Source organism: Aspergillus lucknowensis (genome assembly GCF_044049455.1).
Source record: "Aspergillus lucknowensis strain CBS 449.75 chromosome Unknown BJX67scaffold_1, whole genome shotgun sequence".
Lineage (NCBI taxonomy): Eukaryota > Fungi > Ascomycota > Eurotiomycetes > Eurotiales > Aspergillaceae > Aspergillus > Aspergillus lucknowensis.
In genome coordinates, this window is record NW_027263545.1 from 1,257,116 (window position 1) to 1,279,144 (window position 22,029).

General features: G+C 52.0%; 8 protein-coding genes across 8 annotated transcripts; 6 read left to right on the plus strand and 2 right to left on the minus strand.

Annotated features, from left to right (window-relative positions):
* The first annotated feature begins 2,887 nt into the window (after positions 1 to 2,887).
* On the plus strand, positions 2,888 to 3,403 carry BJX67DRAFT_15627 (uncharacterized protein). The gene has a single exon (XM_071024858.1). It carries the CDS (start codon positions 3,034 to 3,036, stop codon positions 3,298 to 3,300), a length of 267 nt encoding a protein of 88 aa, XP_070891666.1. The 5' UTR covers positions 2,888 to 3,033; the 3' UTR covers positions 3,301 to 3,403.
* Positions 3,404 to 5,804: 2,401 nt separating this feature from the next.
* Positions 5,805 to 8,764, plus strand: cyc8 (putative transcriptional corepressor Cyc8; the record flags this gene model as incomplete). The annotated part of the gene is made up of 7 exons (XM_071031886.1): positions 5,805 to 5,976; positions 6,055 to 6,258; positions 6,323 to 6,405; positions 6,466 to 6,645; positions 6,697 to 6,789; positions 6,843 to 6,999; positions 7,062 to 8,764. 7 exons carry the CDS (start codon positions 5,805 to 5,807, stop codon positions 8,762 to 8,764), a joined length of 2,592 nt encoding a protein of 863 aa, XP_070891667.1.
* A 461-nt stretch (positions 8,765 to 9,225) lies between these two features.
* On the plus strand, positions 9,226 to 11,202 carry rpL3 (60S ribosomal protein uL3). Its single transcript, XM_071024908.1, has 6 exons — positions 9,226 to 9,402; positions 9,479 to 9,510; positions 9,602 to 9,659; positions 9,728 to 9,884; positions 9,949 to 10,622; positions 10,676 to 11,202. Coding segments are annotated over exons 1-6 (1,179 nt in total). The 5' UTR covers positions 9,226 to 9,400; the 3' UTR covers positions 10,932 to 11,202.
* On the plus strand, positions 10,999 to 12,350 carry BJX67DRAFT_15634 (uncharacterized protein). The gene is made up of 2 exons (XM_071024859.1): positions 10,999 to 11,784; positions 11,888 to 12,350. The coding sequence occupies exons 1-2, from the start codon at positions 11,268 to 11,270 to the stop codon at positions 12,160 to 12,162; spliced, it is 792 nt and encodes a 263-aa protein (XP_070891669.1). The 5' UTR covers positions 10,999 to 11,267; the 3' UTR covers positions 12,163 to 12,350.
* A 1,212-nt stretch (positions 12,351 to 13,562) lies between these two features.
* On the plus strand, positions 13,563 to 15,800 carry BJX67DRAFT_376488 (SKN1/KRE6 family beta-glucan synthesis-associated protein; the record flags this gene model as incomplete). The annotated part of the gene is made up of 6 exons (XM_071031887.1): positions 13,563 to 14,197; positions 14,268 to 14,445; positions 14,499 to 14,600; positions 14,649 to 15,171; positions 15,217 to 15,694; positions 15,749 to 15,800. The coding sequence occupies 6 exons, from the start codon at positions 13,563 to 13,565 to the stop codon at positions 15,798 to 15,800; spliced, it is 1,968 nt and encodes a 655-aa protein (XP_070891670.1).
* A 634-nt stretch (positions 15,801 to 16,434) lies between these two features.
* On the minus strand, positions 16,435 to 18,816 carry BJX67DRAFT_15960 (cytochrome P450). Its single transcript, XM_071024922.1, has 6 exons — positions 18,132 to 18,816; positions 17,891 to 18,073; positions 17,509 to 17,843; positions 17,335 to 17,456; positions 16,879 to 17,267; positions 16,435 to 16,773 (listed from the first exon to the last, which is right to left on the minus strand). The coding sequence occupies exons 1-6, from the start codon at positions 18,553 to 18,555 to the stop codon at positions 16,571 to 16,573; spliced, it is 1,656 nt and encodes a 551-aa protein (XP_070891671.1). The 5' UTR covers positions 18,556 to 18,816; the 3' UTR covers positions 16,435 to 16,570.
* Positions 18,817 to 19,739, minus strand: BJX67DRAFT_15925 (uncharacterized protein). Its single transcript, XM_071024913.1, has one exon. It carries the CDS (start codon positions 19,564 to 19,566, stop codon positions 19,078 to 19,080), a length of 489 nt encoding a protein of 162 aa, XP_070891672.1. The 5' UTR covers positions 19,567 to 19,739; the 3' UTR covers positions 18,817 to 19,077.
* Positions 19,338 to 22,027, plus strand: BJX67DRAFT_15943 (Zn(II)2Cys6 transcription factor). The gene is made up of 5 exons (XM_071024918.1): positions 19,338 to 20,064; positions 20,125 to 20,205; positions 20,258 to 20,880; positions 20,934 to 21,122; positions 21,190 to 22,027. Exons 1-5 carry the CDS (start codon positions 19,579 to 19,581, stop codon positions 21,977 to 21,979), a joined length of 2,169 nt encoding a protein of 722 aa, XP_070891673.1. The 5' UTR covers positions 19,338 to 19,578; the 3' UTR covers positions 21,980 to 22,027.
* Positions 22,028 to 22,029: the final 2 nt, after the last annotated feature.

Sequence of the window (22,029 nt, forward strand, 5' to 3'; positions counted from 1 at the left end):
GACTCTTTACTCGAGAGATCCTTCTTCCACCGAGGGCTCTTTACAGTGTCGAATTTTCCCATCCACCTTGAAAGTATACTCACCCAGGATGGACAGCCCGCCTCTACCGAAGAAGACTACCATCACTTCCCAAGCGGTTCTTGTTCAAGAAATAGTAAGATATGATACTCCTTTCACTCAATTAAGCCGTTGACTGGACATACTGCGGTGACGCTAGCGGCTTATCTCCTTTATCTATCCATTGCTCCACGAGGCCGGGGAAAACTTCCTTGGAGTTACACCGAGTGCATCGTGGGTATATCGAAATCGGGCGACAGACAAGATCTTCCATATCATGATTGACCTCGACCTCTACGAATTTCCTTGTTCTGCAGAAAACGCCACCATTGTCTCTGACGTGCGGGTGGTCTCATAATCCGGGGGTATAGTCCTGCTCAACGTGATCCTTTCGTGGAAGAGCTTGGAAGAAGTACTCTAAAAAAAAAAACTTGACCCCCTCACACCAAGAATCGTGTCCCTTCCACACAGGCAGCAAAATATTTACATGCTCACACCTTGACCAACTCCGCATTTTGAAATCAAGATACATATTCCACTACTCAGGCTGGCCAAGTTCGAATCACGCCGATCCTCGGGCACAATTCCCCATCTCACGCAGCACGGCCACTCAGTCCGGAGAACCAGCAAGAAAATCCTAACTTGCCTCTGCACCTGCACCCGCTTCTGCACAAGCACGAGCAAGAGCAAGAGCAGGAACGAAAGGGAAGACAATCCTACCCGCCACGACACCTAGATCTGCTGTGCGACGAGCGCCCGGTCAAGACTCAATTTTAGGGGCCCCCACCCGGATGTGTTGTGCTTGATGAACCGGGCTCCGAGATGCATGACGCTGACGTTGTATCACTTGGCCAGATCATCCGCCCGGGGTAGGGTGCGGCGGACGTCGGAGTCCTGGTACATGGTGCATATTGATTATGGTTGTTCGCTTGATTATTTTGCCTTTTGGCGTCGTGTTAGAGTCAATAATATGCTGCTATTGCTCTGCATGCTCTGTATTTTGGGAGTCCAAGAATTCTGGGTAACACCACTGAGGTAAAAGGTCGCCCTGTTAGATAGTACCCGTATGGTATGTAATTCGCACTAATAGAGCCAACACAGAGCCCTGCCAGAAACAATAATGTAGCCAGCCGTGACCATGACCATGACTTTACCAACGTACCAAGCACGGATTCTGCACCACGGATGCCAGCAGCATGAGCTAGAAGGGAAGAACCAAAACAGATGCAGACCTCGCTCCAACCCCAACGCACCCTCCTCCATGATTCAAGAACGACCTGCAGCGTCTGAGTCTCTTATGGTGTGTTGCCCCAGAACCAGTCGGTGTACTTCTGGAAGACTTCTTGTATATATTGTAATTCGGACGGCGTCCATTCTGCGGTTTCGCTTTTGCTCCTAAGTGGTTGACTCCGATCTACTGCACAATCTGACATCAGGCACATAGGTCTACGGTGCCGAAACACGAGGCTGGAGGATTTGCTATCGAATTAGTCTGCTTTGTGTCCGCTGTACCAGTCCTCTTTGTCTTCTTGTCGCGCCCTGTAGTAGATCCCCATGCTCTCTGGGAGATTCGATTGAATCCGGAGATGGATGTGTATGGGTCCCGAGAAGATCAGCTCGGTTGTTATCGGGCCGTTGAGTGGATATTCCTTGGGGAGGAGTCCATGAGTAACATGGCCGACCACCACAGGCTCTGTTTCTGTTTTCGATAATGAGGTGCAATGGACCTTCCGGAAGTTCCTGAATAGTATGGGGTGTCGATCCGTCGTGGTCGGTCGGTGGTCATGCCGAGGTTACCTTCCATGGTTAGCAGGGTTGGCTGTTTGTCGAGCCCGAAGCATGGTCTTCCCATAATCGTGATGTCGTTGACTATTTACGATACTGAACTTTCTGTGGCTTTAAGTTACTTATCTCGTATCTCGAACTTTGCATTGAGAGCTCAGTCCCAGGAATTAGGTAGACCATGAGGTGGCGTGCCGGGAAGGTTCAAGGAAGGTTCAACGTTCCAGGTTTCGAGTGTCCGCGTTCCGAGGACGCCTCCATGGTTGTGAAGATGGTCAAAGTTTGGAGGAGTCTTGAGTGATCCATAGATTCCATACCCTGTTTATATCTTGACACAGCGGGTGATTACGCACACCAGTCAGAGTCCTGGAAGTTGTCCGATCCTCTGGAACGGCGGCAGCCTGGAGGATGCGGGGAAGTGTGGCTGGGGCTTCGCGAATTGATGTTGCGGATTGAGAATCTAGAGAATCTACTTGGCGTGTTGGGTTCATGTGTTTGGTTTTGGGGAGCTGCGTGGATTATATTTTGGATGGTAGGTATTTTTGTTTGGGGGGTTGGAGCCGCGAGAAGATGTTTGGCATGGAAAGAATTTCGTTCGAGCGCTGACTGGACTTCGCGAGAAACGCGAAGTGGCTGCCCTTTGTCGTCAAGAGTCTGAGGGCGTCGTCGGATGGGAATGAAAGCGCCCCTTTATGAGCTTCGGAGAGTTTGTTGGGAGCGCTGTATGTTTTTGGTGCACCGCAGACGAGAATCCCGGCGACTCAGCGAACCCGCATTCCATTCCAATGCCGCTGCAGTGGTGACGACGAGCCCCAAGTATGAAGTATGCATGAAAGAAACTCCGTTGTTTTCGGTTGATGCGAATGATTCAGGTTGTGCTTGTGTTAGTGGACCTGGGTGAGATCATCGCAAGGCCTGAAGCAGAACTGTCGCCCTCTTGACAGCGGATGTTCCTTGGACGCGAGAAAAGGGGACAGGGAACGAAAAGTCGACGGCTCGAGCCATCTTGGCAAAAAGGCAAAAGGCGAAGGGCATGCTCCGGAATTGGGTGTTGGGGCTCAGCCAACGGACGAGGATTCCATCGTTAAGTGCGACCTAGTGAAGTCTTCGGGGCGCATATTTTTTTCAGAGGTGGAAGACGTCGGATAAGGCGTCGAGAATTGAACGTATGCAGAGTTTATTGATTTTTATTTGATGGAGTTGATATGTTTCGCTTCACTTTTTTCTCTGAAGAATTTATCCCTTGTCTGTGCTGATCCGATGCAAATCCTTGGGGAAGGGATGGGGCGAAGAAAAAGAAAGCAAGTGATTGGCCCAATGGGGAAAGGTGTGTCAAGATCGTCGATGGTCGACCACAGAAGAAAAGCCGACAGATCAAGCACACGGGAACGGTCTACTGGTCGAAGGCTCGAAGCCCACAAGAATTCTGTGGCTGGGCTTGGGGCCGAGTGCGGGTATTAGGTAAGCTGCACCGACCACAGCGGCTGAGGCCCAAAAGGCTAAAATGGCAAAAGGCCAAATGGCAGCTCAAAGTTTCATGATGCTGGAATGACGGAAGAAAATCCCCCAAATCTCCTGAGCTGGGTCAAACTGGCCCCATCTTGGAGAGATCAACTGTGTCAAAGGCCCTCATGTCCCTGGGCAAGTTTGATGCAAGAAAATCTCTTCACCACCTTCTGGTCCGTGACAATGCAGGCAGCTGCAAGCCAACGCACAGATTAAGTCGCCTGGACATTGCCGGGAGGATGCAGCGTCGTTTGACGTTCTTTCCATCGTTGTCCCTGCTTCGTTGCGGCAAATGACTGAAGGAGGAAACAGATGGTCGGAGGAAGAAAAGGAAAGGAGTTAGTCGGGAGTTTCGTGAGATCGGTCCGACAAATTGCTTTCCAAGGTTTCCTCCTGCTTGTGCTTCTTGCAAGGATGCTTGAGAAGGGTGCATAAGGCCTGACCCCATCTGGAGTGGATCCTCCTCCGGATGGAGCCCTTGGAGGGGTGGAACGCGTGCGAAGTCTCGCTGAACCGAAATCGTCGGGTTGTGCAGATGGCGCCCAACGGACCAGTTTTCTGGATGACGGGGCGGGGGGAGCCTTTCTTGCATTTTGGACAATCTGGGCGGACAAGTGGAGGTACGCCTCATGACTGACTCCTCCGGTCGGCCACTCAGCGTCCTCTGGTAGCTTGCCTCTCCTCAGGTGGTTTGAGCTCCTGGCGGACTCCAGGGTTGCACACCCAGTCGAGGATGTTTGATCAGGCCCACCCACACCGTGTTGAATTATTGGCGGCGGTCCATAAATAAAGCATCAATTAATCAAATAATTCCCTTTTTCGTCATGGCACGGGGAAGAGAGGGTCGGAGGGTCCAGGTTCCATGGTCCACATGCAGCCACTCGGCGAGTCACAGCCGGGGGTTCGTGCTGGACAAGAGCCCCCTCCCATCACCCCGTTCTCCCTCTGTGGCTCCAGCGCTTGCATCCTCGTCAGACAGTGTCCGGTTTCACTCTGGGCAGAACGAATTTTCTTTTGCGAGGTTCTCTGTCTCATCTCTGTTTGAGAATTGATTTGATATTTTCCTTTTCTTCATTATTTTCCGGCACAAACCCTGTAAGCGGCCACATTGAGCGACTCTGTCGTGGTCTCACGACGCATCCGATTCCCTGGCCTCTGCTGTCTTTGGGAGACAAGCGCCCGCGCTACTGATCTCGATAATGCTCCCTGGAAAGGTTTTTATTCTTATTTCATTTTTCTTGGGTTTGATTTAATTTTCTTGAAATTAATATTTCTTTTTCTGCTTCTCTTTTTTTTCGGCTCCGTGGACTCGTATACCGAGTGGACCATGCCTTCTGCGGTCTCAAGTTCACCGCCCCGCTTGCCAACATGACGCACTTCGCCTCTTTCCGACACGTTGCCTGAAGGAGGATCTCCAGAACTCGGAAAGAAGATCAGCCCCCTCGATTCGTCGCTGTGCGGGCGGATCTCTCTTGAAATGCTGGAGAGTATTGGGGATGCACACACCCTTGAAATAGAGTTTCGAGGGTTCAAACATCCTCCATAAAAGATTAAGATTTTTGATAAACTCCATCCGGCTCATTTCCCCTTTGCGAATTTGTGATGGGCATTGTTCGGCTTCTGTAAGGCCGGAAAATTGACTGCCAACACCCGCGGACACGACTCTCGAGAGCCCCACAGGCTAAGCTGTTCCTGGACGCAAAGCTGGCTGTCGCGGGCTTGGCGTCGGCACCACCGCCCATCGAGCTTTTTCCGTGCTTTCCCTTCTTTCTTCTCTGCTTTCGCCTGAGTCGCTGACTGCTCGAGAGCTGCGCAACCACTAGCGTCCCTTGGCAATTTCACCCTCTGCCGCCAGCCCCTCGACCTTTCTCTCTCATCCTCTCATCCTCTCCCGCTCCCCTTCTCTCTTCTTCCTCTCCTCCCTTTGGCTCTTCTGCTTCTGCTTCCAATCCTCTTGCTTTCCTATTTTGTCTCCCATTGTTCCATCTTCCACTCTCACGTCGCTTCCCCCTTCTTCGATTCTCTTGCCTTCCCTCAGTCTACATCCCTTTCTTGTAGCCTTGCCTCGCTTAGCGTACCATTCTCCTACTGTATTTTCGGTCTTCGTCTTCAATTCTTGCCTTCCTATCTTGAAGATTCGTTCTCTCTTCTACCTCTATCTTAGTCGTTCGTATTCATTCACTGAGCCGAATCGTTGCCAAGACTTGGGTAATCGGATACACCCTCCACACGCCTAACTTGGTAGCTCGTCGCCTATTTACAAAGCCATAGCTTGACCACCTTTGTTCGGGAAGGGCTTTTGGCTTCAGTAAAGATCGCTGGGTTACCATATTTGCGCGACTATTCGTACCGGGGGCTGTGCCACATTACAGTAACACGAAGATTGGTTGCATCATTGTGTCGCAAGGTTAATCGTTTGCATCCGAATTCGGACAGTCTGCCATTTGGTCTCACGCGCTATGGCACACGCTCAGCCATCGCCTACGGGAGGCGTGACTCCTCACCATGGACACCTCGCGGCTCATCCTCCCGTTAACGGCCATCTGCCTTTGCAGTCTCCAGCGCAGAAACCTCCACCAAGCACCGCCCAAAAAATTGCTGCCTTAAATGAGCAGGTCTGGTTGCAAATCGGTACGGAATATCCCCCTTTCATCGCTTATCGCGTATGCGGTGGTCCGCCCATTATTGTGCTTTGCTGATTGCTTTTAGGGAGCTTGACTGAACTCATGGGCGACCTGGATGGTGGTATGAATGCATACGAACAAGCATTGCGGCACAACCAGTGGTCTATCCCTGCAATGAACGCCATATCATGTATTCTGCGAACGAGGGAACAGTTTCCGAAAGCGATCGAATACCTACAGAATATTCTGAAATTGGACCCGGGTAGTGGGGAAACATGGGGAAGCTTGGGTGCGTTTGTTGTCCTGCAAAATCGAACTCTTTTGCGCAAGCACCAACTGACCCGATACCTAAGGCCACTGCTACTTGATGATGGACAACTTACAAGAGGCTTACACTTCGTATCAGCAAGCACTGTACCACCTGCGTGATCCTAAGGTTAGCGAACGTCGTCGCTAGTTGTGTCTGCAGTCCAATTTCTGACCTGCACTTGAACAGGAACCTAAGCTGTGGTATGGGATTGGTATTCTCTATGATCGCTATGGTTCTCTAGACCATGCCGAAGAGGCCTTCTCCCAGGTCATGCGGATGGCCCCTGAATTCGAAAAGGCCAATGAGATCTACTTCCGACTCGGTATTATATACAAACAGCAACAGAAGTTCAACCAGAGCTTGGATGTAGGTGCAAGATACTGCGTTGTTATCGGCAAACTTACTGATGTGTTCTAGTGCTTCAAATACATTGTCAACGATCCTCCACGCCCTCTAACTGAGGAAGACATCTGGTTCCAGATTGGTCACGTCCACGAACAACAGAAAGATGTAAGTTGCGCAACACAATATATAGAGGCTCATGTATGCTCAGAATATTATAGTTTGAATCTGCGCAGCAAGCCTACAGGCGTGTTTTGGACCGTGATCCCAACCACGCCAAGGTGTTGCAGCAACTGGGATGGCTGCATCATCAGCAAAGCAACAACTACGCAAGCCAAGAGAAAGCTATCGAGTACCTTGAGAAGTCCGTTAGCGCAGGTAAGATCAAGGATGCGCGTCGACTTTTGGATCAACGATTTCTAATTGCTTTTCCACTACAGATAATAGCGATGCTCAAAGCTGGTACCTTCTTGGCCGCTGCTATATGTCTCAAGCTAAATACCCCAAGGCGTACGAAGCCTATCAGCAAGCAGTCTATCGTGACGGCCGTAATCCCACTTTTTGGTGCTCGATTGGTGTCTTGTACTATCAGATCAACCAGTACCGCGATGCATTGGATGCATACTCTCGCGCTATTCGGCTGAACCCGTACATTTCAGAGGTGTGGTACGATTTGGGAACCCTGTACGAGTCTTGTAACAACCAAATCGCCGACGCCTTGGATGCCTACGGCCGCGCTGCTGACTTGGATCCAAACAATGTCCATATAAAAGCGCGCCTGCAACTCCTGCAAAGCCAGCTATCGGGATCAGGTCAAAGCAATGGCCCTGCACCTCAACCACAAGATGTTCATCCCCAGGCTTACCAGGCTCCTGGTGTCGGAGCCCCGCCTGCACCTCAATGGGGAGCCCCAGCTCCGACTGGAGGACCACCTCCCCAGCCTCCAGCTCCTCCCCGGCAGATTGCTGACTGGAACCGTGGTATCAATGAACTCCCGACACAAGGCCCGGCTCCGGGCGCGAATGGATACGATCACCGCGATCCACCTCGTCCTGGCGCAATCCAGCAACCTAGCCCACGCCAGGATCCAGGAAGAGGGCTACCCGATGGTGTTCGCCCTCCCCCAGGAGGGCGGTCGCCAAAGCCTGGTCTCGCCGGGCCCGCCGTCTACCCACCAAGCCATGGTCTTCCCCAGCTCGCCAACGCTCCTCCCCCATCTCATGATCGCGCCCCTAGTGGAGCTGCCTTTGGTTCTGCTCCCCGTGGCCCGCTGCCTCCTGGCGCCGCCCCAGGTGGCCCCGGCGGCCCTAATGGTGCACCCAATTCTGCTGGCCCTATGCCTCCCTACCACCGTCCTTTCTCACCGCCGACGGAGATCCGACCGATTCGGGAAGAGCGACCATGTTCTCCTGGATCTACTTATCCACACCAGCAGTATCATCATGGCCCTAGTGTGTCGGTGCAGAACTCCAACAGTGCCGGTATTGCGAGTGGCGCACCTCCTCCAGCGTCTGCCATCTCTGCTGCGGAGGCTGCTGCCCGTGAGCGCGAGGATCGCCCCACTTCCGCGATGAAGCGGGGCCGCGAGTGGGAGGGTGAACCTGGCCCGGCCAAGAAAATTGCCAATGAAGAAACCCGGTCTAGACTTGATGAACAAATTGGCCGACGAGTCCCCTCACCCAGCCACTTACCGTCGCCCGGCGAGATGCAGCGTCGTGGCTCCTCCGAGATTCGACGTGAGGATCAACGCCGTGTCAATGAGAGCTACCATCCTTCCGAGGCAGCCCACCATCCCCCGACACTACCTTCCATTCAGCACATGCCACAACACCCTTCTGGAACAAGCCTTCCCCCAATGGCTGAAACTGCTACGGCACCGTCTAACGGACCCTCTACAGTGCCCTCGACTGCACAGGTTCAAGCCCAGGTTCCTGTCAAGGATGAGCATTCGCGCAGTGAGCAACCCCCGGCACACGAGCCGGCTGCGCGGAAAATGGAAGTTGATGAAGATTACGATGACGATGGTGATGATGACAAAAAAGCTAGCACTGTGAAGGGTAGCCCTCATGGTAGCGGGACGGGCAGCGCCAACGGAAACAGCAATGGCATTCAAGCGTCACAGGCGAAGGAGCCTGCTATCTAACAGGTTAAACGGCTGTCCACTATCCCAGTATCTATTTGTCAATGCTACAAGCCAAGATGTGAATGAATTTTTGAGACGAGACAGATTCCCGACCTTCATTTTCACTTTTCGCCGATTGTTTTCTAAAATTACCCCCGAATTCGCGTCCCACGCTTGGTCTTATTTTTCGCGGCGGTCTAATGCCTTTTGTTGTTTTAGCCCTCAAGTTGGTCTGTACGATTTGATAGTGTCGGGGTGGTCCTCTCCGCAAAGTTTTGTATTGTCGGGTTTGCCAATAACAGCACATCTATTATGGCTTTTGTTCGAATATGAGCGATACTATACTTTGATGCGCTAGTGATTGTGAAATCGCGAGAGCAATAGGCTGTTAGGGATGGAGTGTCCACGGGTTACAGATTGAGCTACTTGAAATCGTGCATGTTGAAAGGATGCCTGAGGCGCTAAGAATCACGTGGGGTAATATTCCTGCCTGAGGCTTTAGGAATATTGCGCTTAGCCTCAACGGGCAAAACTGCCAAGACTTCTCGCTTAGACGCAGCCCACACTCGTGAAGCATTGCAAAATCGGACTGCCGACTCAATCTGGAGATTGACACTCTCACTCACCACCTCGACAACTAACGACAATAGGGTCAAGATGTGAGTGTTCCCTACTATTTTCGAGCCCAGATTACGCGCAATGGACAAATTCACTAATCCACATTCGCCTTTTCAGGAGTCACCGGAAGTACGAAGCGCCTCGGCACGGTTCGTCGACCTTTTCGCCCTGCACCTTGGAGAGCCGGTTTTTCGGTGCCTATGTGAGGATGTCTTACTGACACAATGACTTTTTTTTCAGGCTCTCTTGCCTACCTACCTCGCAAGCGCGCTGCCAGACATCGTGGAAGGGTAAAGAGGTTCGTGCGGACACTGATATTGTTTTTGGTTGGGAATTGAAGGGAACATTCACTGAGTTTTGCGACAGCTTCCCCAAGGATGACCCCAAGAAGCCCGTCCACCTGACAGCTTCCATGGGCTACAAGGCCGGTATGACCACTGTTGTCCGTGACCTTGACCGTCCTGGCGCCAAGATGCACAAGAAGGAGATCGTTGAGGCTGCCACTGTCATTGAGACCCCTCCTGTACGTTATAGGATCCATATCCTCTGCATTGTGCTCTCGATGGCTGACTGGATTCTTACTATAGCTCATTGCTGTTGGTGTTGTCGGTTATATCGAGACTCCCCGAGGTCTCCGCTCCCTCGCTACCGTCTGGGCTGAGCACTTGAGCGACGAGGTTAAGCGTCGTTTCTACAAGAACTGGTACAAGAGTAAGAAGAAGGCTTTCACCAAGTACGCCAAGAAACACTCCGAGGAGAGCGGTGCTTCCATCACCCGCGACCTCGAGCGCATCAAGAAGTACTGCACCGTCGTCCGTGTGCTCGCCCACACCCAAATCCGCAAGACTCCTCTCAAGCAGAAGAAGGCCCACTTGATGGAGATCCAAGTCAACGGCGGCTCCGTTGCCGACAAGGTTGACTTCGCTCGCAACCTCTTCGAGAAGCCCATTGAGATTGACTCTATCTTCGAGAAGGACGAGATGATCGATGTCATTGCTGTCACCAAGGGTCACGGCTTCCAAGGTGTCACTAGCCGTTGGGGAACCAAGAAGCTTCCTCGCAAGACTCACAAGGGTCTCCGTAAGGTTGCTTGTATCGGTGCCTGGCACCCTAGCCACGTCCAGTGGACCGTTGCCCGTGCTGGTCAGATGGGTTACCACCACCGTACCTCTTGCAACCACAAGGTCTTCCGCGTGGGCAAGGGTTCCGACGAGGCTAACGCCTCCACTGAGTTCGATGTTTCTAAGAAGCAGATCACTCCGTATGTACCCCGCTCCAGCCACTCTGTACAGCACAGTGGGCTAACAATTGCAGTCTTGGTGGCTTCGTCCATTACGGTGAGGTTAAGAACGACTACCTTCTCCTGAAGGGCTCCGTCCCCGGTGTCAAGAAGCGTGTTATGACCCTGCGCAAGACCCTGTACCCCCAAACCAGCCGCCGAGCCACCGAGAAGGTCGAGCTCAAGTGGATCGATACCTCCTCTAAGTTCGGCCACGGTGCTTTCCAGACCCCCGAGGAGAAGCGCGCTTTCCTGGGTACTCTCAAGAAGGACCTTGTTACTTCTGCTTAAGGTGTTTACGGGGATTATGGTTTGGTGTAGTACAGCTTATTACGAGTTTCAATAAAAAAGCGGCAATACCTTCAATTTGTTTATATGTAGATTGAAATCTTGTATTATGTGTAGGGCTTTGAATTACTTTACGAGACTGGATGTTGGTCCCCGAGTTGCTGTGTTTGAAAGCGGTGCTGACGAAAATCTTGCAACTACCGCCTCAGCTCTCAGCTGAATCAACAAGGAGGGAGAACATTTTCATTTGCTCTTCTTCTTCAGTGCCTATAACTGATAACTGTATGGTTGCAGGCTCCCTCCATATTGTCTTCGTCCCAAAATAATTAATTTATAGCAATGCGAAGGTGGCAGAGCTGCCATGGAGCGCATTGCGTCATTGATCACAGCTCCCGCCCAACTTTCGCTTCGCCTTTAAAACCACTTGCATCTTGTCCCCAGGCTTCCTCGATCCGACATTCGTCCTCTGTGCCTCCCTACCATCGACACATACAAACCCCACAAACATCGGTTCACAGGAGGAAATTTCCCCTCTACATCGCACCTCCGCGAACCCCTGCTCACTCCTGTCGTCCCACAACTTTGCCAACCACATTCATCACCCGCGCCATGTCGTCCGACGATGCCTACATGTCTTTCTTGAACAAAGCAAATGCAGATCTCAAGAGCGGTCGCTCGCAGCCACAGGCTGAACAATATTTCTCTGCCGCCCGCACGGAGACCGTCGATGTGAACGTTAAAGTCCCTACCCCGCTTGCCTCCGTCGATGCCTATTACGTCTCCGAAACAGACGAGCCGTTTGAACCCGTCGCGTTGAAGTGGGAGGGTGCTGAGAAGGGTATTTGGCCGGATGCTTGTACGTCGCTCTTTATACTTCGCCCGTCCTCTGTTTCCGTTATACAAATCGACTCATATTCCCTGTCGTAGGACGGTGTTACTAACCTATTCCTGTCATGCAGCCCACTTCTCCAAGCTCATCTCAACGAGCTCCGACCTCTCATCCTCCATCGAAACGTTACTTCCCTCGTCATTTGACCCGAAGAATCACTACGCGTCTGTGTTGCGGGCTGTGCGGGCCGCGGCTGTTCAGGACTCTGGTGGGGATGAGGCTGCGGTTGAGTTGAAGGTTTACCGGGTGGAGGTTGGGGTGTCGAGGGTTGAGTATTATATTACGGCCTTGGATGTTGAAGGGGGGTTGATTGTGGGATTGAGGGCGAAGGCGATTGAGAGTTAGGGCTGTTTACTTGTCGGATGCTATACTGGAATCTAAAATGAGGACTGGGTGATCTTGCGGTTTGGTGATTTAATTGTTTCCATATATTACACAGTAACTAGAGGATGTCTGTAAATAAGCCTCTTCTCTTTAAGGCTCAAGCAGGGCTGATGACGCCGGTGCTGGGATGCAAGGGAGGGAGCTGCAAAGGTATGGCAGGGAAACAAATTCCTGCAGTGCAGCACTCATGACTTGGAAGATCATACTGGTGGTTTCTGAAGGCCTTTATGTGCCGTCGTATGAAGGTTCAGTGTCTGGTGGTTGAAAACGCGTGTCTGGAATGCCGTGTTGCTCCTGATGGCTCATTCTTCCCTTCTTCTATGGCAACGGAATTCCTCACTCATTCCTTCCTGTGTCTTCCTTGCAATTACCGAGCACGTTGCGATGATTGAGCGGCTTCCCCGTCAAATCCCTGAAGGCTGGCTGGCACTGCGCGTTTACCATAGGGTTAGCTACTACGAGTATAGCGCAGATGAGCGTCGCAAACGCCACTTGTGAATTGATCCTCCTTGATAGTATTAGGTCAAACAGAATAACTTGGAAGTCGAGAGTTTCTCAAGCGACCAATAATGGCAATGGAAGCATTCCTTGGACTGAGCTTGCCTTGATACGGAGGGGGGTGGATTCATCAGCTCAGCATATTCTGCGCATCGGCGGCCTGCCTTAAATCTTGGAAATAACAACAATAAACTTCTGAAGCGACTGGACATAGTACAATGCTGCCAGAAGAGTACAAGTCAACAGCAGTGTCAAGTCCTGCCACGCTCTTGCGTCGGCTGTCCTCTCTATCCCTTCCTTGATCCCCAACACCTTCATTCATTCGCACCCTCCTCGTTCATTCCCTCTCGCGTGCCGTCTGTCCTTCTCTCTCCATTCTTGTCCCTCTTTTTCGCTCTACTCTCCCATCACATCTTGTACTCCCTTCCGTGTCTTTGCCTTAGGACCGTGTTCACCCGCTCTCCCCATTCTTTCATCAACACCAGGAGCATTCGCAATCAAAACAGCTCCCTGCTTTCTAAGTTGTGTCTTATAGTAGGATATTACACTTCACACATCTCGGGCGACGGTGTCTATTATACCTCACCGTCCATTCCTTATCCTCTGTTGACAAGCACACTCCGGGCGACCATATCAACAAGCAGACGCTCACTGTTTCCTATTCTTGAACGCGATAATAATAGCTGCCAGCCTTCTGCGTGGAAGCTCGTATACGCCAAAAAAGCGGGCAAGATAGTGGACATCAATGGAATCTGAGAAGTGCTGAAGAAGAAGAGACGGTATTGGCACCATTCGACAGTATACATGGGTCACAATTCGACTGAGGGATACGGCAAAGCGCGAGAATACACCTTTTGGACATCATGTCAGAACCTTCTCCAGAAATTTCTCCAGAATTACCGTCTCGAGAGACGCCCCATATTCGCCTCAATTCCGGTACACATAATGCCATTTCCGACGAGGACGCTATTCCTCTTTCCCCAGCCCCTACAGAACACAAGGTCCGGCCTCTAACGCCTATGATACCCCGAATCCTGGAGTCACAATCAACGGGAGCACTACAAACAGTATATGCGTCATTTAATCACGAGGGGTCGGCGGAATTTTTAATACCGCCGCGGCCGCATCGCCCAAGAGACGACCCCGGTTCACCAAATCTATCTGTTATTTCCTCACGCCGTACAAGCTGGAGCTCGGAAGCTGGAAGCTGTGAGGCGAGAGGCTATTCATACAGCCAGTCGTGGCCGCCTTCACATGCAGAGAGCGACGAGAACGATGTGAATACGCAGACCGTCACGGAGAAGTATAATATCATGCCGACGGATGGGCTGTTACTGTTTCCGGAGGATGTGGAAAAGGACGATTACTTGCATAACCCGGATCCTAGTGATAGGGAGCGAGAGTGCGATATTTGGAACACGAGGGGAGTGATCAATCTTGGTGGATTGATTTTGCTTACTATAGGGTTCTTGGTGTTGTTCATTGGGTATCCCGTTGTGTAAGTACCTCCCTCTCTCAATTCTGATTGCCGTATTTACGGAATTTTCTGACTGCGATGATTTTTCAAGAACCGCTATGAAAGGGTTTGAGAAACACCGGCCGCACTGCGGGGGGGGCGATACATTCTGCCTCGATGTGGGGGATCGACCTTTGCTGTCCAACATTCGCAGAGGGTTGATAGACCCGGACACACCTGAGTCGGAACACTCAAAAATATCGGCAGATGGCAAGGAATGGAAGCTTGTGGTAGGTCGTACCGGCGAACGGCTATCAATGTTATTCGCTGATTATCGGTGCAGTTCTCGGATGAGTTTAACACGCCTGGCCGTACATTCTATGAAGGAGACGATCCCTACTATCAAGCCGTGGATCTCTGGTACGGGGTGACACAAGATCTCGAGGTTAGCACCGATTTATGGACTATCTGGGCTTCGGCTAACTGAACACAGTGGTATGATCCTGACGCGGTTATTACAAGAGATGGAGTACTGGAGATCCGGTTTGACAATTTCTCTAACCACGAGGTGAAGTACCGATCAGGAATGGTGCAGAGCTGGAACAAGCTGTGTTTCAGTGGTGGGCGCCTCGAAGCGAGTATTTCACTACCAGGTAACGGTGAAGTCTCTGGTTTCTGGCCTGGCTTTTGGGCGATGGGCAATCTCGGTAGACCTGGATATGCTGCCTCCACCGAAGGAATGTGGCCGTACAGCTACTACGACGAGTGCGATGCAGGGATTACACCCAACCAAAGCTCTACTGACGGCCTGAGCTGGCTTCCTGGTATGCGCTTGCCGGCGTGCACTTGCCCAGGCTCGGATCATCCGAACCCCGGGAAATCTCGCAGTGCCCCAGAAATTGATGTCATTGAAGCCAGTGTCTCGGCGTTGAATAACGACGAGACTGCGATGGTGGGGTCTGTGTCGCAGAGTTTGCAGATGGCTCCTTTTGATATCTGGTACATGCCAGACTATGGTATGTATTCCGACTAAGCGATTGAGTTCATGGCTGACAGGATAGATTTTGCTGCGGTATACGATGAAAAGATCACGCAGATCAACACCTACCGAGGAGGCCCGTACCAACAAGCCATGTCCGGAGTGACGAATCTCAACAACGATTGGTACAATGGAAAAGAGTATCAGACCTATGCGTTCGAGTATAAACCCGGCGCAGACGGGAATGTCACCTGGTTCGTTGGGCACGAGCAGACGTGGACACTCGACGGTCGAGCGATCGGGCCTAACGGGAATGTCGGCCAGAGAGTGATTCCGCTAGAGCCATTGGCTATTGTCATGAATTTGGGAATGGCATGGAGTTTTGCGCCTATTGACAAGGGCGTCGAGAAGCACATGCCGGCCTACATGCGCTTCGACTATATCCGGATCTACCAGGACCCTGACGAAGTCAGCGTCACCTGTGATCCACCAGGCTACGAGACAACCGAGTACATCGCCAAGCATCCCGTTGCATATCAGAATGTGAACAAGACGTCGTGGTACGCCGCCGTAAACCGAAACTTGAATGATTTGTACTGACCAATACTGTCCAGGACCGCTGCAGGATATGACTGGCCAACAAATACCCTTATGCACGGATGTTGAGCTTTGATCTGCCCACATTTCTCTCAGCATTTCAACCTTATTTGTGATACCTATCCTGACAACGGGATTGTCTGTTAGGGATGATGAGTCGTTTAGCGGCATCTACTATGGCGTTTAGATTGTTGTGCTGTGTCCTTTCTTCGAACTTGTCTCGTCCAGAGGGGGCTTATACTTGCTCTGGTTTATGACTTTGATGTTGATGTACGCGATAATTTTGGTTCAATCTACTCAGCCTTTCCCTTGCGTGCTCTGTTACACCCATATGAACGCTCAAGCATGATTCTTACATGACCCCAGGCACTCGCCTTATTCTTTTAGAATGGTCCGGCCCGTCTGGACACGAATGCCTTGCTTTTCAGCGCTACAGCCTGAACAACCCATAGCGGCGCAAGTGTCAGAATTGGAAATGCTGCCGCCCGAAATCCCCTTGTGCGTCCTTATTTTTCTAGAGATGCCCCGCTATTTTCTATACTACCCCAATACCAAGGTTGCCGGGTGACACTTACTGATATCCAAAACCCTGGGAGGAAGGCGCGAGGCTACGTGCTCCTTCCCTTCTCGTTGGGATTGCAAAACCTCCAAAGGACGGTACTCTCAAAGGGAAGGAGCGTTCCAACTATGGCCCACTCGTAGTTTCCCCGGATACGACTACGAGTACCAGTAGTAGACGTGGAAATTGACTTTTATCCTCCTCCGGGCATCCAACTTGCAGTTCTCGTCTCGCGTCATATCCCACCCAACTCGACCCATACTATGCGTTCCTTATAGCACTACACCCCACCAGCTTTATCCCTTCGAGTAAAAACTAACGGCAATGGCGGCGTGACCAGCGTAAACGTGTCCCGGAGCCCATCGTAAAACGCTTCCTTGCTCATCCCGGGTGCCAGGGTGACGTTATATCGTCTGATCAACTCCGCCGTCACGACCCGTAGTTCCATCATGGCAAACTGCTTCCCAGCGCAGGAGTAACGACCTTCGTGATTGTGTTCCGTTAGTATAGTACTCATTTCCGTGACTTCTTACCGGGAGAAGGGGGGGGGGAGAGAGAGACGGAAGGTATAAAGGGAGCGGGACGTACCCGCGTTAAACGGTATATAGACTGCCTTGTTCTTAACTAGATGCTGCTCCGTCGTCCAGCGACTCGGGAGAAACTCCGTCGGACGCGCGAAGTTGCGCTCATCTCGGAACACCGTCTGTAGCGGGCACTGGACGATGACGTCCCCCGGGATATAGACGCCGTCACCGACTTGGACGCCCTCTGGGGGTGTGACGCGTTGTGTGCCTGAGGGAACAGCAGGGTGGAGTCGGAGTGCCTCTTTGATTATCCCTTTCAGGAGATCGAGCTTGGCGAGGGTGCTATGAGTGAAGTCCGGTAGGGCGTCGAGATCCGCTTGTAGCTGTTGGACCAGCGTTGGATTTAAGGCGAGGTAGAAGAAAATGATGGCGAGTGTGGCACCTGTTGTGTCGCTGATGGATTTGGAGTCAGTAATCCTACTAGGTAGCTTTTTGGAGGGGTTACAGAGTTGGGACGTACCTCCCCGCCACGACAATCAGATACGAATCTCCATGCAGGTTAAGCTGATCCTGCACCGTCTTCGGGCCCTCGTTGTAGTCCTTCAGGATCCAAGAAAACACATCCGGAACTGCTGGCTCATTCTATCGCGCACTTTTAGTTCCCATTTCTTGCCAATACAAGACAAGAACTTACGCCCATTCTTTCCTGCACCTGCTTACTCAAGAACTCCCAAAACCTCAGATACTGCGCGTTTAGCCCGGGAATGACCTTGAAAAATGGAAACAGCCACGTGAGGTGCCCGAAGAGCCCGATACTCGTCATGTCAGCGTGCAGCGCCGTCAGGAAGTACGTATCCTGCCCGTTCACGAGCATCTGGAAGCTCTTCCCAAAGGCCATGTCGCCCATCACATCGAAGCTGTAGTAATTGAACCACCTGGACATGTCAAGCCCTGTGCCGACGGAGCGATCGACGGCGGAGATAAGCTGGGCTGTGTATTTTGCGACGCGATCTTCGTAGTTGCGGAGGGCTTTAGGGCGTGTTAGCTGGTGTTTGGGGGCCCTGGGAGAACTGTACATTTACTGCTTAGTCCCTGATCCCAGACTTTGCGCCGTCGCGCATGCGTCTTTGGATCGCGCTCCGTTTGGAGCGAGACGCGGGGGTGCAGCACGTGGTACCATGGTCCCTTTGAGAGCTGCGCTTGAGGGCCGTATAATGCGACGACGGCCTCGGGATTGGTAATGGAGAGTTCGGTTGGTCCTAATGACAGTATCAATAGTCGTTTCCTCCCTTCACGGGGGAAAGGATAGGAACCTACCAAGACGCACGTAATCTCCGTACTCTCTGTGGAGCCTCTCGGTCTCCTCATACAAATGAAGGCGTCTGGCGGAGAGATACGAAACATAGAAGTTGGAGATTCTCGCTAGAAAAGGACCAGGAAATGCTTTCAGCCGGTGGAACCACGTCCGGTAAAGTATCATGCTGGTATACACTCCCGCAATATGGGCGAGGACAAGCCGTACGGCCCATCCCCGGGGGAAAGAGGCCACAGTGACAAGTGTGCCATCGAGGACATGCGTCCGGTCGCAAGCGATTGCGGCAACCCCCAGAATTGTATAAGTTAATAGGATTGAAGGAGCCTTTAAATCCCATTCCCCGACTCGGTAGAAGACGAGGTGAGTGCCGATTCCTGTGGCGGCGCCGACGACGGACGCGAGGTTTTGTGTTGTGCTTCCACCCATTTCGATGGCCGCCTTGTCGCGCCTGTCTGTCTTGGGTGCTTATCACCAATATATAAAGCCATGCTGTGTGACTCGCTACCCTTTCCGCGGGGTTTGCTTTCGGCTTTGGCTGAAGAGTCAATAGCCTAACGAGGTCGCCGACTCACTCTGATCCCAGCATTTGCATAAGTTAGTGACTCCTAGCTTGACGCGGCCCAGTCCAGACAACCAATCCAGCAAATCCAGATTGCAAGCTGATGTCGCTTCTGTTGGGATGATAAATGATGACCGCATGATAAGATGCTTTTTCAGTCTGACAAGGTCACAGCTTATCACTTTCAGTCAATGTCAGACAATGGCGATTCGCCCAACAATGAGCTCTGCGCTTCCGCCAAGCCCCGCACGCCCTGTGCGTGGACAGAAGACAGACCAACCTCACCTGGGCTGCTTGTCCTCCAGGGCAGCCTGGGGATGGCCTGCAGTGGCAGTCTGAAGGACGGGCTAACCTCGGGAAGTCAGCCAAGGACGACGCGTGCTCAGACCTCAAGGCTGGAAAGCTGATCGTCTTGATCCAATGATCGAGATCGAGATTCTTCTCCTGCAGCCTGGGCCGGGCGAACGGAGTGCGGGACCCGAGCATAACTTGGTACTCGAATGCAAAAAGTGCCTTTGGTATTTGGATCTTTCTGTGGACCTGTGGGCTGGCCATGGGTCCATCCTCCGTATACTCCTTCCTCGCCCTGGACCTTGGAGTCTACGGTGGGCGTGAACTGTGTGAGGTGTGGGAATGCAATAGGATCCTAGGTGTGGTGTCCAAAATAGGGATGGAGACGAACTTGGATGATGGAGAACGACTGACCCTTCTTCGAAGCAACCTCGATCAAAGAAGTGCGATTCATTCACATTAATAATGATGATGGGTGTGGAATCTCCGCAACGCAGGCTTCTGAGTTGCTTTCCCCGCAATTTCTCGGGCTTGTATTTCTCAACAACTCGCTCCCACTTGCTCACCTCCTTCATCTCGCTCGACATTAACTCGACGCAATGTCATCCCAGGAGGCGAACGATATACACAATTCCACCCGGTCCAGACGTGCAGCACGCGCCTGTGCCCGCTGCCACTCCCGCAAGGTCCGATGCGACGGCTCGATCACTGGCTTCCCCTGCACGAACTGCCGCCTGGATGGAAGACCATGTACACTGCACTCAGGGAAGCGGGATAAGGAGAGACAAGTGCTGAAGGCAATTGTAAAGGACCGCGAGCGGAATACTTATCCGACGCCACCTGGTGTCAATGCACTACACCCTCGCCACCCGGCCAGAGTGACGTTTGTTCGATCCCAGGGGGCGCTGCGGGTGCCTATTCAGGAGGTCCTGGATGCCTTTACAAAGCATTACTTTCTATACGTACATCCGTGTCTTCCTGTGGTTGATGAGGCGGCCTTTTGGAGGAACTATCGAAGTGTGGATGGGAGTGCGGGCAAGATCTCGACGCTCCTTTTTCAAGCGATGCTTTTTGCAGCGAGCTCGGTATCTACCGACACCTTCTTCTATTACATCTTATCCGATAACATTGGCTGATGGCGACAGTTTGTCCCCCTTGAAGCAGCCAAAGACTGCGGATATGACTCTCTGCTCTCCGCGCGAGATGACCTTTACCGACGAGCCAAGGTATTTATTTCCCTTCGTGTGTACATGTAAAAATAATAAACTGACTTTGCAGCGCCTCTATGAAACTGGCGTTGAGAAAGACCACCTCGTCATCGCACAGGCATCCCTCCTGCTAACTTATTACACCACCGACGCCGAGCGCTCCACAAACTCGCGATGGCTCCGCATTGCAATCCGATACGCGAAGAAAGAGCGCGCACATCTATATCACCGCTTCCCGTCCCAGACGGGTAGGAAGACTTCTGACCTCAAGCGCCTCTGGTGGTGCTGCATGATCCGAGACCGCATCATCTCTCTGGGCATGCGCAGACCCATCCAAATAACCCCGGATGACTTCGACCTGAGACAAACAGGCCTCTCATTCGAGGATCTGGAAGAAGAATGCCTCCAGTCGGAGGTGTACACGCCAGAAATCAAAACTGCCCTCTGCCGCGTGCTCGTCAGCCTCTGTCATCTTGTTGTCGCCGTCACGGATTCCATTATGCTCGTCTACCCGGTGGCGCAAAATATGCCGTTTTGCCTGGCGGATCGTCTGGCGCAGCTTAATCGACTTGAAGAGACGAAGTTCGCCCTGCTGGAGTGGGAGTTTAGCTGGGTGGCAAACCCTGACGGGAAGGAATACTATATCCACCCCTCTTTGACGCTTTATACGAATCTCTGCGCTATATATTACCAGTAATTCCCCTAACCCTAAGTCCGATCTGGAGTTGGTGAGCTAACAAAAACAGGACCGCCCGTGTCGCCATCTGCAACCGCATCTGTCTCCTAATCGGATACAGCACATACCTTACGGACGAAACAGACCTCTCGAGAATCGAGTCCTGCCGCGCAGAACTGGCTGTCGCCATCCGCTCTATAGCTGACAATGTAAAGCAAATCCTTCTAAACGGCGTTGCCGATAAACTCCCCATAAGCGCGTAGGTTGCCATCCCAATCAACTCATAACTATTCTATTTCGTGTACTCATCAGAACTCTGCGCATAGAGTGGCATACACTCTCCTCCCCCAAATCATCCTCAGCATTCAGAGCCAACTCTCTACCACAGAAGAAGACAAACAAGTCTACGAACTCATGCTGCTCTTCTTCGTCGAAGTCTTCCGTTGCTTCCGGAGCCAGTATTATATGCGCCTTATCCTCGCCGTGTCGTATAAAGCGTTGGAGTTGTGCCGTTCCCATTCGACAGACGCTCTTCCATCGCCCGAGACAAACAACACCGCCCTCGTCCGTCGGGGCAGCGATATTATGAAAGCCACCAGTAGTGGAAGCGCAAACGCAAGTGCGAACACGCTCTATCACTTACCAAATATATTCCAGTTACGGCTGACGGAGTATATCCGACTACTCCGGTACGTGGATGAGTTCTTCTCGTTGAGGCGGGCTCCCGGAGAGGCCGTTATATACCGGCCTGTTCAGCCGAAATTACATACGCATTCCCGAGCTCCGAGCTCGTTGCGGACTGTTACAAGTGCGTCATCGGATGATACAACATGCTCTGATGAAACCGAAGGCGAGAGGGGGAGTCACGGGTGGGCGGGATCGATGGAGGATTTCCTATGGGTTTGGTTCGGCGAGGCAGAGTTGGATTTTGCTGATCTTCATTTTTCGAAGGCGCTTGGTGTCGAAGCTGAGTCCAACCCGAGAACTGAAGTGATTGCCGATGCTGGTCAAGTGGAAGATACGCAAAGAGAAAGAATGGATACATGCACTCCCAAACCAGCCCCAGGGGACTCGTTCCGGAATATGCTCGATTGTCTCCCTTTACTCGGTGAATAACGCCCCAACTTGCATAGGAAACAAATACAATATGACCAATTCAACTCACC